The 16140-nt window shown below is 42.6% G+C and overlaps 1 protein-coding gene across 4 annotated transcripts in view; it reads left to right on the top strand.

The window, feature by feature from the left end:
* The window catches only part of PPP4R1 (protein phosphatase 4 regulatory subunit 1), a 64486-nt gene that overhangs the window by 45770 nt on the left and 2576 nt on the right, over positions 1–16140 (top strand). For all 4 annotated transcript variants that reach the window (XM_047696857.1, XM_047696855.1, XM_047696854.1 and 1 more), the window contains 7 exons: positions 5015–5187; positions 6512–6607; positions 7957–8142; positions 9860–10021; positions 12671–12771; positions 15739–15859; positions 15953–16087. In XM_047696857.1, coding sequence (XP_047552813.1) covers positions 5015–5187; positions 6512–6607; positions 7957–8142; positions 9860–10021; positions 12671–12771; positions 15739–15859; positions 15953–16087 — 974 coding nt within the window. The remainder of the gene's footprint in view (positions 1–5014; positions 5188–6511; positions 6608–7956; positions 8143–9859; positions 10022–12670; positions 12772–15738; positions 15860–15952; positions 16088–16140) is intronic.

The raw sequence follows: 16140 nt of genomic DNA, 5'->3' as shown, positions 1-16140 counted from the left end.
CGGTGGGAAATGAGTCAACCTGAGGCATTGTTCTGCCTGCTGGGGCTTGGGACCCGGTTTAAGGTCCATGGGGCCGGGACCAGATGCAGGTGTTGTCTTTTCCTTTGAAGAGTAAAGCCCTGCTTGTGACTCTCTATAACCATCCAGTGAAATCTGAATTTCACAAAGCCGATTTTGGAAAATCTCCCATAACTACAAATCTTCAGATCGTCTATCACTTTGTGGATTGAATAACTTTCCCTCTCTTTCTCCCCCCCCCTTTTTTTTTCTTTTTTAAGATTTTATTTATTTGACAGAGATCACAAGTAGGCAGAGAGGCAGGCAGAGAGAGAAGGGGAAGCAGGCTCCCTGCCGAGCAGAAAGCCTGATGCAGGGCTCTATCCCAGGAGCCTGAGATCATGACCTGGGCCGAATGGCAGAGGCTTAACCCACTGAGCCACCCAGGTGCCCCTCTCTTCCTCTTTCTTTTCCTTTTCCTTTTTTTACCTTGTTAGTTTCAGAAGCTAAAATTTCTAAACTGTCACTTTGCTAAGTTTTGGGAAATGCCCATTTGTAAAGCAGATAACATGGTAGATAGCTTCAGTATTCTTATAAAAACATACAAAATCTGTTGTGTTTAAACTTTGAAAATTGCATCTGTGGTGGTTAAATTCTCAGTTATCTTTATTGGCTTTAATTTGTCATTTTTAAAGATTTCCTGTTGTAATTTTAAACTTGGAGAAAAATGACTTGAGGGAAGAACAAGTTCATGTCCTTGATTGTTGAACATTAATTTAACCGGCAAATGGTCAGTTTCATTTTTTTTAGCCTTTTGTTTTTTGGGATTTAGTTTACATCAGTAGAATCCAGCTTTCTGAATGGACACTTGGGTGAGATTAGACACACAGCCAGTTGTAACCACCCCGCTGTCAAGATACAGAACCATTCCATCGCCCCAGAACATTCCTTCACACACCTTTAGTCAGTCCTTCCTTTCCTTCCCAGCCACTAGCAACCACCAGCCCGCCTTCTGCCCCTGTGATTTTGCCTCTTCCAGAAAACAGCATAAATAGAATCAAGTAATGAAAGCCTTTTTTGAGTCTGATTTCTGTCCCTTAGCATCATGTATTTGAAATTTATCCTGGTCATTCTGTGTATCACTAGTTCATTCCCTTTTGTTTAATTATTTTTATCATTCCTGTTTAATATATTCTGCAGCAAGGGCAAGAACAGAGGATGGAATATTTCCAATAGAATATTGTATTTTTTAAATCTCTCATGGTAGATTATTTTTTATGAAAACCTTACAGCCTTGCTTTCTTTGCTCATTCTTCAGTGTGGCTCCTGTCACTGATGTTTACCCCGTGACCCAATAGTCTGCGTTCTAGGACGGCTTGACGAGGTAGAGGGTACTGTGGTTTCTGTTTCCTAGCACCTTCATCAGAAACTTACCCAGGTCATTTGTCTCCTCCGCCCCAGATGGGGCGCATGGAGACCCGGAGAACTACACCTGAAACCCGGACTCTTCACAGTGGAGGGTACTCAACGCTTGATAAACATTTGTCTTTACAGCTTTTAGCTTTAAAAAAAGCTTTTAGCTTTAACAGCCCTACTATTTGTCAGTTTATTCAGTTTGTCAGACTTCAGTAACACATATTTTGAATCAATCTTATGCTCCATTCTTATGAGAAAGAGATCACTAGCTGGGCTTTTTAGGGCTATTGTAGGAGTGCTCACTGCATTCCAGTACCCAGATCTCTGACCCATTAGAGCACTTAACAGATGGTAATTGAAATATTTGAATGAGCTACGTTAAAAAAATTTTTAATAAGCTAAAAGTGAGAGCGTGCCTTTTCAAAAAGACCTGTGTGTACATGCGAGTTAGAGGATCCGACTTTATGTTTCAGAAGGCAGCTAATCCTGTTTCACTTAAGGTAGGACTGTGAATGTGTGGGCCGCAGGTGAGTGATTTCAGTACAAGTACTGAATGGTGGTTTAATCCAGTCTTCCTGGTTCAGCTCTTACCCCCGCTGTAATCGACATCTGCTGCCCTGTTCTTGCTGTGCGTAGTGACCACCTCTCAGGACATAAGCCTTGACTCATCGGTGCGCTCAGCATTACTGAGCACCAACTGCTGTGCGAGGTCCTTTCCTCAGCACTAAATGCACAGCAGCAGCAAAGAGACCAAAATCCCGGCCTCGCGGAGCCCAAGAGGCGGACCCCTCACACGTAAACCGCTGTGCGTCTCGCGTGCTGCAGTAAAACGTAGACGGGCAGTGTTGGGCATTTTCTCCTTGGGCTACAGAATTTCTGAATTTTTTATTTCATGGCAGTCTGAGGGCGTGTTTAACTTGTGTTAAAATTTCAGTAACTATGCCTTAATTTTCCCTAGTGTCGGAAGGTGTTTTGAAGGGCTGTACCTTAATTTTGGACATGTCCTCATTTCTAATTCTGCCATTGTGGGCAGCCGCACACTGTCAGGAAATGGCCACCTTTTGAACTAGTTCTGTTGCATGTGTAAGTTGTTCTTGTCCACCGGCTTGTGGAGTGGTAAAGCCGCACTGCCCAGAAGGCGTTTTAGGGCATATGCTCAAGTCGAGTTTCGACACTCCCAAGCCTCCGCATCACTTGTCCCCTTCCCCCTCGTCGCTAGCGGCTAGTGGGCATTATTGGGAAGCAGTGACGGGGCTGGGGCCGCTACTTATAAGGCGACTTTTGCTTCCCAGTCTTGCTCATTTAACTCTTCCCTTTGTCAAAACATTCATGGGGTTTTTTTCTTGGTGGATTTTTGGTCAGAAAAACTTAAGTGTTTCCAGCAACTAGAGAGATGCTCTTGTCAGAGAAAGAGAGCCCTTTCTCAGTGCTAGAACAGAAACAGCCTGTCTGGTGGGCCAAAGGGGGAAGTAGGAAAACAAGAAGGTGTAAGTGATCTTCTTTTCTGAAATACCTACCTAGGGAACTTGAGGGTTTTCTGGCTTTGTCTAGGGCAGTTTCAAAATCTCTAGCATTTGGGATCACCAGGCTGAACTCTGAGTAGGGTTGAACTCTGCATAGCATTACTGATGCCAGCTTGGCTTACTCTAGCTAGACTCATAGACTACAAAAGGAAAAAATGCCCAAGCTCACCAAATACAGATTTTTACCCAGTATAGACCCCGTAGAAGAATTGAGCCATTTTGGCAGCCACGGTCAGAAAAATCCTCTTATTCCCTGATTGAAATCAATAAATTGTTAGGAATTTGTGACCAACCACCAGTATGTTGTATAAAAGTGAGAGATTGTTATAAAGTTTTAGCTTAACTGTACTAGCTTCTTCAGGGAAGGAGTAAAATTCCAGGTTTCTAGGTTGTCTCTACTTCTGAGCATGACTCACTAGGGACTCTGTTTCTTCACGAGTCCATGATGAAACCAGCCTTGGTTCCTGGGATTTCAGTCTATATTTTAAGTAAAATGCAGATTTTGCTGAAGACCCATGCATTTTGTTTTCTTAAACTTGTTGTGGTGTATCCTGCTGAAATTTCAGCATTTAGCCCGGCATTGGATTCTACTTCAGTCTCTGGGTAGAGAGTTGAAGCATCAGGTTTCCTCAGGAGTCAGCGCTAGGCTCTGTCTTGATCTTCATATATCAGTTTGTTGAGGAAGGTAACTTCACAGTGTAACTCATTTAAACTTTTATGAATGTACAAATCTTAAAGTAGACAAAGAGAAATGTGTAGTCCATTTCAAGAGAAATGACTCATATAAGGCATTTTCTGTGAAAGACTTTTGATTAGTTACATCCTGGGAAACAAAAGGCATTAGGGCTCTTTCTCACACCCTGTGCACTTTATGTGGGACAGAACATTCTAACCTTTATGTCTTGGGCTGTCTGCTTTGGGACTGTTTTGATTTTGTTTTGGAAACTTCAGAAGATTCCAGAAGGGAGCCTAAACTGATTGAAAGAATTAGTACAAATTGCAGCTAGAATTCTCAAAAGAATGTGCATACTTTTCATGAGTAACTTTTTATGATTAAACACCTTCAGTTTACTTACTTGAGCAGCCAATGACCTCAATAGAATAGAAGCTCATCCCACATGTCTCCTTTGTCTCTGTTTCCAGGGGCCCAATGTGTTTGGCTTTGAGTTTCCTAAATATGCTGCAGCCCCATAACAGGTGCTCAGTGAGAGCCCCCGGATTGTTTTTTTTGTTTGTTTTGTTTGTTTTTTAATAATCTTTAAGTGAAGTGGGGACACACTTTCTAATCTTTCCACTAATTAATTTCAAAGTTAAAATTGATGAGTTTTTATATTTTGAGCATCCCGGTGGATTGTTAAACAAGCATTTTGGGGGTGGGGGGCTGCATGTCTCAGTTGTTTGGGAGAAGGAAGAATGCCTTCCTTTAGTTGGGATCACGTTTATAAAGAAGGTGTAACTCCAAACGTAGGTAGTGGTGTTTGTCAGATTTAAGAATCCCTTCTGGTAATTTGTCGTTTTGGTTTGCTGCAAGCAAGACAGCGCTCACGTGGGGGGTGTCTGAGCCACTAATTTCATTTTCAAAAGGAATTAGAGGAAAATAAAATAAACAGGAATAAGATACGAGATATTGAAATGTAACTGCACCAAAAATCTTTGTAATTACCGTTGTTTTATGTTGGCAGGGTTGTGTGACTGCTCTTCTGCTAAATAGCTTAGTAAGTAAGCCTTGTCAGTTCGATTCTGCACTACCAAAACATAGTTAACTTACACTGAACTTGACTCCTTTTAATAAACTGGAGGTACCTCCAAAACTAGATAGCATTTCTCTTTCATACTAACGCAGAATAATGTACAGTAGTGGATAAACATTTTTAATCTCATGAAAGCATATTAGTTTTCGCCTTTTTCTCTCGAAGGACTAATGATTTACCGCAGTAGTTTTTTTTTTTTCAGCTTTTTGATGGCAGGGTCAAAAAAGTATACATTTCATTGATAACCTGTAGTGCGAACGGAGAAGAGACTTGCCCGCACGCTGCCGGTTCTGCCGCTCACGCGCCCTTTCCCTGTTCCGCCCACAGCGCAAGTGGACGTGCTGTCCGCCGCGCTGCGCGCTTCCAGCCTGGACGCTCGCGAAGAGGCCAGCGACGCAGAAAGGAGAAGCGATGCGCAGGACGGGCTGGGTGTGAACGAGCCGCCAAACTGTAAAATAAATCACGACGCCTCCGTGCCTTTAATCCGCGATGCTGTTGAGGTAATGCACTCAGTCACGCGTTTCTCCAGTGAGCTCCATTCCAATCCGGAGTCTTTTGTTGGGGAATAGTTGTAGCCGATCACTTTCTAATGAGGCCATTCTGTTTGTTGCCGATTTTCTCAGCTTGCTCTTTGGCATAAAGGGAAGGTAACTGTCACCACAGCCTGTCTTTGTGACATCAGTGTCATGTTCGGTGCTTGGAAGTGTAAATCCCAATCCTGTCTACATGACCATTGGAGTAGCCTCAATGTGTTAACGTAGCTCACTGCAGTGAAATAGTCTTACTGGAAACAAAGCCCTTTGTCAAGAATCATTAACTCTTCCCTTTTCTTTTTGGAGAGGTGCTTTGTTTCTGATGGGACCATTTCACTGCAGCAAGCAACACAGCATTCTGAGCGGAAGATCGGGACTTGAGGCCATGTTGCGGAGGGCCAGTGGCATTATCTGGACTCTGGAGTGTGAGGGTGGGTACTGTTACGAGCATCATCTTCACTGTGTACTTGGAGCTGTTCTGTGTGATCCTACCCCGATCTCCTGCCGCACCCCCTCCCCCAGCCAGCATCTCGTGGGATCGGTATTTCTAACCCTTGTTGAGAGAAACGCAGGGAAGGAATAACACCACTGGTTGCCAGGATTGGTCGGTCCCAGATCAGAGCAGCCCGAGCGATAGACTCAGGGAAGAACCCCGGCATACACACCAGGGATGGAGAGGGCTCTTAGAGTGGCAGTGGGTTTCTGTTTTGCTTCTTGTTAGGTGACAGCTGGTAGAATTAGAAATCTTAAAGGATACTTGTGCTTCAGAATGAAGCCCTGGCCACCTGTCATCACTGGAGATTTGAATGCTATGGTATCTCTGCATTTTAGAAGGTGTTTTGTTTGTTTTGGAGTTTTTTGGAGCTGGTGAAAAGTATATTTGTGAAATTAGAAATAGCCAACAATAGAAGAACAACTATATAGGACATCCTGTGATGTATAAAGCATTGACCAGAAGCACCCTCTATGATATAATAATACTGTCTTACAAGTAAGCTAATTTTAGATATTGGAGCCATTTCAGAATTACTTCTCAGTTTACATATTTTCATGATTTTATTCTGGAATTCATATGCATACATTTAGCAACGTATTATGCAAGTTAGACTCAAGTTGTGGGGGCAGTTCTTACGAGGTCTCAGGTATGGTTATAAGCTTTTAAAAGCTTGAAGAATTTGTATGTGTTTATATCTTTGGGTAGTCGTGAAAGGTAAGTAACTTAGTAAGATGCTTTAAGTGAAGGAACTTACAGAAGGGACAGTTCTTCATGTAAATATTTTTTTCCTAACAGAATATGGAGTCAACGCTTTGCTATATTCATAATGATTCAGACTTGAGCACCAACAGTAGTTTTAGCCCCGATGAGGAGAGGAGATCCAAAGTGCAAGTAAGTGACAACACGTCTCTCTGTGGTGAGTGCCTTGTTCATTCCTCTTCAAAACCCATATCCCACGAAATCTGGTCCTCCTTACAATGAGTTTTTTATTGTATTTTTATTAATGTATTAATTAATAAATTATTAATGATTAAAAATTATCAATAATTAATAATACGAGTATATAATATGGTAAGAAAACTCAAATAGGGTAGAATACAAGCAGAAGTCTTCCTCTTCTCACAGCTGTGATCACATTCTTCAGAGTAACCACGGATCACAACTTCTTCCCTTCCTTCCTGCTTTCCTTCCTTCCTTCCTTCCTTTCTGAGGGGGAAGGGACAGAGGGGGAGAGACTTTTAAGCATATTCCTCACCCAAAGCAGAGCCTGACCACGGGGCTCGATCTAGTGACCCTGAGATCACAACCTGAGCCGAAATCAAGTCACACGCTTATCCAGCTGAGCCTCCCAGGTGCCCCTATTTCTTCATAAACATTTTATGGGTACAGAAACATGAACACGGACCCCTTTTTGTCTGTCAAAGACAGAATCATGCCATCATACCGAGGTATTTCATGGTGCCTAATTTGCCAAGCATTACAAGATACAGCTCAATTTCAGAGATGAAAATATGAAAAATGTCCCAAAGCTATATAAAGCGCCATCAGTGGCGAGTTACATGCCAGTTTCATAAATTTTAAATGTGGGGAAAATATGCTTAGGGAATATTTGGAATATACTAGTTTGTACCTTGCCTCTGTGTATGTGTATACGCGCGCGCGTTCACCACGCCCCCCCCCCCAACCAGTGTTTTTATTTTGTATGTTCTCCCAGAGCTGTGTTAATGTGTACATTAACAAGATTGTGTGGACATTCTTCTTTTCCTAACGTTTATATGAACAGTTAGATATTTATTCACTCTTAAGTTTTATAGGTAATTGCTCAATTTCCATTGAAAGATGGGTGGTGGTTTTATAAAATCCAGGTTGGTAATAGTGTCCCTCCTCTGTCCCATTCACGAGATGACGTCAGACTTGACCAGCCTTGCCAATATTGAGAGGTGCTAGTCTTACTGCTGATGCAGCTTTTCAATACAGTAATCAGTTCTAATCATCCCCTATGCTGTATTCTGTTTTAAGATCTTCCTCTTTTTCTTCTAGAGTGGCTGCTTTTATTTACATGTATATTTTCCTTAGCATGTTTTTCCTACCTCTTCTCAGTAGATCCCTGAAACTTTGAGACTGGGTTTTTCTCTGCTCGTTGAGATGCTCTGTTATTCTTCATCTATTTAAAAATAAGTTTACTCAATTTACACTTGGCCTGCTAAAAGAAGTCTGGGCTGTGTGTGTCTCTCCATCAGGATGTTGTGCCTCAGGCTCTGTTAGATCAGTATTTATCTATGACGGACCCGTCTCGTGCACAGACAGTCGACACTGAGATCGCGAAGCACTGTGCGTACAGCCTTCCCGGCGTGGCCCTGACCCTGGGCAGGCAGAACTGGCACTGCCTGAGAGAGACCTATGAGACGCTGGCGTCAGACATGCAGGTGAGTGTGTGCAGATGTGCCCCACAGAGCCCGGTAGGGCTTCTGTTCATGTTCCAGCAAATACTTGGTATTACAGGAAGTCACGTGCAGAAGAGCTTAAAAGTAATACCAGAGAGCTTGCTTTTTGTGTGGTCCAAGTTCTACCATTTGGAAATTATTGCATTTGACCTGCCCAAGTTCCTAACTTACAAATGTGTTACTGTCTGAAGTTTTGTGTAGATTGTTTCTATGCACAGTGTTATAAATGCTTCTTTTATTTTCTTAAAACCTTGATAGAACTGTAGTAGTTTTAGCACTGCTGAGCTCTGGGCCCTAGGTCGCTGAGCGTTGCAGTAAAGGCCGGGGAAGGTAGGTAGGTAGGTAGGTGTGTGTGTGTGTGTGTGTGTGTGTGTGTGTACACACAAGCACACATGAGCATGCGCTCCTCGAGACCTACACATTACCAACACCATCCCCTCCGAAAGAAAAGAAAATATGAAATATTGACCCTAGGTCATCTTGCCTGGATATCCGTGTGATTTTTGTGGCTCTTTTCCTAGATCTTGTTGACTTAACTTCCCCTCCCGTTAGGTCTGCTTTCTTTCTGAATCATACACCAAAATTTTGCCCCTCTTCCAGAAAATCTGTTTGGTGAAATGAATCTCTTGGTTATTAAGAAAGCAGTCTGGTTAGACTAATTTATACTGAGATATGAATAATTTTCCCTTAAATGTGTTGGTAATGCATTTTTCAAGGAATTTGTGCTGTTGACTCAGCAAGGTAGCAGTTGGAAGTAATTTTGAGAGAACATAGTTTAAGTTCCTTCTCTGACCTATGAGGTTAGCCAGGGTCCGGGTGAAGTGAATTTATCCTGTTTCACATGCTTCTTCACCAGTGGAACTGGGCAGGGGACTGCAAAGGCCCACTCTGCAGAGTGCAGTACCCTCCACACTAGCGGTTTTCCATCTTCGTTCCACAGGCCTTTCACCGTTCCTGTGGGGTGTGCACCTCGGGGCCCCTGGTGACTAGGAAGGCCCCCGATGGGCAGGGCTTCATGCCTCTATCCCTTCCTCTCCCCTCCCCTCCATCAGAACATCTCTGCCTTCATCTGTTTGAATGTGGGTATGAAATTTTATTTCAAGAGTGGGGTCTAGTGTTTGGGATTGGGGATAAAACTCTTGCTGTAAATTCTCAGCAAGTAGAGTGTTCTAAGCTGAGTAGCAAAGTAAAAATTTTTAAACTAAAGCAACATGAAAAATGTTTTTAATGTAAACTTTCCTACATTTTCCCATTCTTACATTTCTTTAATTGCCAATTCCCTAAAAACAAATTTCATTGTTTTTTTTAACCATAAGATAGACTGTACAAGAATCAGAAGGGGAGCAGTCAAGCAAGGACAATACTCACCAGCCTTTGATGGCTGTGGGACACCTGTAATTCAGGCATCCAGTGTTCAGAGAACTACAAAGACTATGCTCTTAGTGATTTCAGACTTTTTTCCCTTTGTAAATGAAAGGAGATTAATACGTACCGTGAGGGGCTTTGAAATTTCTCTGCCGGTTTTTGAGACAGCAGGCATTTAGAGCCGAACTTCTGTTCTTAACCATTACTTCTGTTCCGATTTAATTGTGTGAGATTGGGAACATCCGGATCTGTTAGCCTTCACACACCGGCTGAGAGGTAAAGCACTCAGTACTGTGTGCATCGCTTACGAATGCGGTCATCTTTATCTCTGCAGTGGAAGGTTCGAAGAACGTTAGCCTTCTCCATCCACGAGCTTGCAGTTATTCTCGGAGACCAGCTGACAGCTGCAGATCTCGTTCCGATCTTCAATGGATTTTTAAAAGACCTCGACGAAGTCAGGATAGGTGTTCTTAAACATTTGCATGATTTTCTGAAGGTAACTTTTAAATTTTTCTGCATAAAAACAGACTAAAGTTCCACTGTGGAATTTTTGGTTTTCTCTACCCACCAAGATGAAGTTTCCCTATGTGTTCTATGTAAGAAGACAGAGTCATGAGCTGATAGTGAGATGTGATTTAAAAAAAAAAAAATGAGGGGCTCCTGGGTGGCTCAGTGGTTTAAGCCTCTGCCTTCAGCTCAGGTCATAATCCCAGGGTCCTGGGATCAAGCCTCACATCAGGCTCTCTGCTTGGCAGGGAGCCTGCTTCCCTCTCTCTCTCTCTCTGCCTGCCTCTCTGCCTACTTGTGATTTCTCTCTCTCTCTCTGTCAAATAAATAAAATCTTAAAAAAAAAACAAAAAGTTTTAAAATTAAAAAAAAAAAGAGGTAGTCCCATTCTGATCACTTTAGCTGGTATCCTTTTAATTTTTAATTTTATGAGACTGACGCGCTGCCTACTGCGCTAAGGAGGCACCTTAATTTTTAATTTTAAAATCATCACACTAAACTTCATTTTTAAACACTGTTAGATCATGATTACAAGCACTTCTCAAAATTATTGAATTAAATATACGTACAAAAATTCCCTGAACATTAAGTTTGGAGGCGCTATATGATATTTTAGAAGTCCATATTGTAGGAGTCGGTATGGATCTCTGGTCTTGGAGGTAAACACCTGTGATCTTAACAACTTGTTAGTCCTGGAATACTATTGTTCCTTACACTATAACCTTGAAGTTGGCTCTTGTAGTTTGAAGTTCGGAGGTACAGAAGTAATATAATCCTACTTTCAAAAAACATTGGTACTGTGTTTGACACTGCTATTTTTTATACAGATCATACTGAAATTTCTCAGCCTGTTCCATTAATGTGCCATTAGAGCTCCCCACCACCACCCCCAATTCAGAATCCAATCAGGAACTGCATATTGAATTTAGATGTAGTCTCTTTAGCCCTCTTAACTCCAGAACAGTTTCCTGACTTGTGTCTTTAATGTCACAAGCATCTTTGAAGAGGCTGAGCCGCTTGTGTTGCAGATGGCCGTCAGTCTGCACGTGTTATGCATCGAAGAGTCGGTTCCGCTGGTTTGGTGGGCAGGCACGTGACCTGTCCGCACGTCCCATGGGGGTAGGGCACGATCACTGCCTCACAGGCAATGCTGACTCTGGACAGGCGACTGTGGTGGTGTGGGCCCACTCCCTCCATTGTAAAACCACCTGTCACCTCCCTGATTAGTCATCACTTGGAGTCGGGGGGAGACCTTCAAACCCCAAACACTTTCTCCCCCGAGTCTGTCACCCAGAGCTTCAATCCGTGCATCTATACACGGGTCTCACCTCAATCAGTCGTTACTGTGCTGGTTGTAAAATGCCGATTTTCTATTTTTATAATTCCTTCTCCATTTATTAGTTGGCATTCTCATGTAAAATTCATCTTTTCCTTCTCTCCCTCCCGCTCCTTGGAAGTTTTTTTTTAGTGTTAGGTGTGAACTCTGGAATTTTTCCTATTCAGTGTAATCCACTTCTGTCCTTGGTTCTGAACATGAGTTTGGCTGACAGGAGCCCCCGAAAGCTGCCTCCTGTGCCCCTCTGATCTGTCCCCTCACGTTAAGCACATCCTTGCTTCCGGGCCCACCTTCTCCTTTCTGTGCCCCAGCCCCGAGTCCGCTGTTTCTCCAAGGAGGCTGGGTTTTCCAGCGGAGTGCGGGAGTTAGAACTGCGACCCAGGCCGATGTGCACGCTGCTCCCTGGGGGTCATTTCCTCTCCGCCTTCTCTGGGAACAGGAACCAGGAGTGGTTTTTTGGTTTGGGTTTTTTTTTTTTTTTTTTTAAATTACTGAGTTCATATTGATAAGTCCTCTTCCAGTCCCACACCATTTCCTTTCCTTTTTCACAAAAACACTTCATGTTTTTCCTTTTCTTTCATGGTAAAAACTCTGTTCTTAACATGAACATACTCAGTTGTTCAGTCCGTTGCACAGCATACATCAGGTAGTTTCAGAATTACTCCACCGATGTTAAGTCCAACATCAAGTTAATCAAAAAAACATCCAAGATTTTCTAAAGCACCTTGTTCTCAGAACATACCCCATGAACCTGTACGCTCAGAGTGCTTTTTTCTGCGTGATTCTTAACTGTTCGATACAAAGTTAAGTTTGTTTGCTTCTGTATATATCAAATTTTAGGGTTTCCCCCTTAGCGACCAGAAACCTACTTTAAAATGGCTGTAGAGCAATTATTGGGATAAATTTTCTTTCACTCAGCAGATATTTGTTGCTATCACGGTGCCGGGCACTGGGCTCACTCATGTGAGTAAGAGCGCATGACTGTCCTCACAGAGTTCACAGTAACAAGGGTGCCCTAGGAATACAGCGGGTCAGTCCTACCATATGTCTGTGACCAAGGCACTGTAGGGTTCAGAGGAGATCATGCATGGCTCAGGGAACAAATATTTCCAAAAAAGATAAAACTCTTGAAGGTAAATGGGATTATCAGAGAAAAAGACCTTAATATCCGTTTTTAAAACAATTAGATGTACCTACTACATATGTTCTCAGAAGAATTAACTATATTATAGTTGTTGTCAAGCAGTCTAAAAGTAATAAATGCCTATATCTTAGCAAATATTTTTTATTTTGTCCCTTCAGCTTCTTCATATTGACAAAAGAAGAGAGTATCTTTATCAGCTTCAGGAGTTTTTGGTGACAGATAATAGTAGAAATTGGCGCTTTCGAGCTGAACTGGCTGAGTAAGTTCTCACAATTTACTGGACTGTTTCAGAGGGGTATTTACTTAGTTCATCTTCACCTTTTTGGGATTTGTTCATCACTTTGTGTAGATACAAGTTTCTGTCTGGTGTACTATAAAACATTTCTTGAAGTGCAGGTCTTGCTAGCAGTGAATTAATTTATTCAGGGTTGTTTTTTTTTTTTAACCTATTTTGCCTTTTTTTTTCTTACTCTGATAAGATACACATAACCAAATTTGCCATTGGTGGAAATTTAGTATACTCATAGTGTTGTGCAGCCATTACCATTGCCTAGTTCTAGAACATTCCAGCCCCCCAAAAGGAATACCATGCCCTTCTACAGTCATTCCTCATCCCTCTGTGCCCTCACCTTCTATCAACTGTTAACCTACTCTCCGGATTTGCCTATTCTGAACATAAAAGTGGAATTTTATGACATGTGGCCTTTTGTGTCTGACTTCTTCACTTAGCATAATGTTTTCAAGATTCATTCATGCTGTAGCATGTGTCAGAACTTTATTTTTGTAACTGAATAACACTCTGTCGTATACCACTTCTCAAGATTCATTCATCCATCGATGCATGTTTGGTTGTTTCTACATATTTTATTGCTGTGACTGTTGCTGCTATGAACATTCATGTATAGATCTTTCTTTGAACACCTATCTTCAGTTATTTTGTGGTGGATTTGCTGGGTTATTGGATAATTCTGTTTAATTTGTTGAGGAAGCACCAAAATATTTTCTACAACAGTTGTCGCATTTTGCATTCCCATAAGCAGTGCACAAGGATTCCAGTTTCACCACATCCTCCCCAACACTTGGTGTTTTCCTTTTTTTTTTTTTTTTTTTTTAAAAACCAAATTATAGCCATCATTCTAGTGGTTGTGAAGCAGTGTTTTGTGGTGATCCTGATTTGCATTTCCTTAATGACTGGTAGTGGTTAACACCTTTTCATATGCTTGTTGACCATTTGTATATAATCCAGAGAAATGCCTGTGCAAGTCCGTTGCCCATTTTTTAAGTGGGTGTTTGTCTTAAATTGGGTTGAGTTGTGTTTTTCTATGTATTCTGGATTCCAGACCTCACTCGGCATTTTTAAAAGATGTCTTTGCTGGGTTTAGATTGGGACTTGATAGTCTTGGTGGTTTTTTGTTGTTTTCTTCGTTCACTGAGTCCTGGCTTGCTGGGTTTCTGACTGAATGTAGGCACCTCTCTTCTGCCATTAGGGTGGAGGGTTGGGTCTGTCTAATTAGGAGCAAGCTGGGTTTGGACTTTGTTGTTGCTGTGACTGCCCTCAGTGCCCAGTAAGCTTTGCTGCTTTTCTTTTTTTTTTTTTTTTTAAGATTTTATTTATTTATTGGACAGAAAGAGATCACAAGTAGGCAGAGAGGCAGGCAGAGAGAGAGGAGGAAGCAGGCTCTCTGCTGACCAGAGAGCCCGATACGGGGCTCGATCCCAGGACCCTGGGATCATGACCTGAGCCCAAGGCAGAGGCTTTAACCCTCTGAGCCACCCAGGCGCCCCATGCTTTGCTGCTTTTCACCATGGCCTGCCAATGGCCTTTGCTGAGGGTGGGAGCTAGGGTGCCAGGGGGCGTTCTGATGTGTTAGTATCCCACCCTCATCTTGCAGCTGGCATGTACCCTTGGGAACTGGGGGGTCTCTTCTCCTCCCCTAGCTGGAGACTGTTGGTAAGACATGGTAGGCTCGTGCTGGGAAAGGGGAGAATATCTGTTATTTTGGTTCAGTCTCAGTCTCTGGGAAGCCCTGGGTCCCTGGGCTTTCTCAGAGACTTACCCTCTCCCTGTAGCATCCAGTCTCTGCTTTGAATCTGCGGTCTGTGGTGGGCAGAGGTTCCTGCCCCCCGCCCCAGCAGGAGGAGACTTGTGTAGTTATCAGTGTAGGGTCTTCGCTTAAGAAGGTTGACTGCCCTCCTCTGTGGGAAAGAGTTCTTCTCCTCTGCCACCAGCCACAGCATGTTCGCCTGTGCCCATGGGTGGGTGGGCTTTGCTGCTGTAAGGCTCAGGATCGGTAAAGAGAAGGGCCGCAGAGTGCACGGGGCTTTATGCCTGTCCCCCAGCATGTGTCCCTCAAATCCTGCCTGCTGGGCGGCCCCTCTCCAGTTTGCTTTCCTGACTCCAGATTTTCTCATGTGGTATACACCCCGGGGAGGCCAGCAAGAAAGTTTGCAGTGTCAGAAAATGGAGTTGATAAGTGTGCTTCTCATCTCTGAGTATTGTGTGTGTGTGTGTGTGTGTGTGTGTGTGTACATAAACAGACACATTGGTCATTGCTATATTACATATATTCATGCTTATAATTTACTCCCTGCTGATTACGCATATAAATAGTCTTAAACGTAAAATCTGAAAAGCAAAAATCTCATTCCTATCGGAGGTATTTTTTCAAGGGCATTGTTGTGTCTACTCAGAGTAGCCTGGTGGACACCATCAGTCTTCATGTCTCCCCGGTTGTAAGAGGAGCAGTCTCCAGACAATCTCTTCACTTCTGTTAACCCTAGTAAACGTATCATTCCCTTAGAAGCTGCTCAGAGCCTTGACAGATAGACATCAGGCTACCTGATACTGCTGGAACGTCTTGTCTGGAAACTGATTTGTAGATGGAAGTTTCTTAGCATTCTGAACAGTTACTTGGAAAAATTGTGTTCATGTCCCAGTTGAATAGGGAATGCATTGCTCTGTCTCAGTTCCTGTAGACAGTTCTGCAACATTTGTTTTCCTTACGTTTGAGAGGAGGAGAGACTTGAACTTGCATAGTGTTTAAATGTGTTTCTAGATACATACAGATTAGAGACAGCTACGCATGAGAGACCCGTTAATTTCCAGTCTTTGCATGTGTTCATCTTACAAATAGTATCCAAAATTACAAATTACTCAGATGATTAACCTCTTTTCATTTATTTTAAAATTTTAATTATATTTTATTTTTATAATTCATTTTTATAGACAGCTGATTTTACTTCTAGAATTATATAGTCCCAGAGATGTTTATGACTATTTACGTCCCATTGCTCTGAATCTATGTGCAGATAAAGTTTCTTCTGTTCGTTGGATTTCCTACAAGTTGGTATGTGTTCCAATTTTTACAGTTTTTGAGCAGCACACTGTTAAGCTCCTAGAGCAGAAGCTATTCCTCACATCTCTGTGCTGCGTCTCCTAGGTCAGCGAGATGGTGAAGAAGCTGCACACGGCCACGCCCCCCACGTTCGGAGCGGACCTCATCAAGGAGCTTGTGGAGAATTTTGGTAGATGTCCCAAGTGGTCTGGTCGGCAAGCCTTTGTCTTTGTCTGCCAGGTTCGTGAAGACTTACCCATTTGTGACCCATTTTTCTATCTGAAACTACTTTC

Source organism: Lutra lutra, chromosome 12, assembly GCF_902655055.1.
Source record: "Lutra lutra chromosome 12, mLutLut1.2, whole genome shotgun sequence".
Lineage (NCBI taxonomy): Eukaryota > Metazoa > Chordata > Mammalia > Carnivora > Mustelidae > Lutra > Lutra lutra.
Note: the sequence above shows the minus strand (reverse complement) of the source record. Positions and strands in the feature narration are given on the sequence as shown.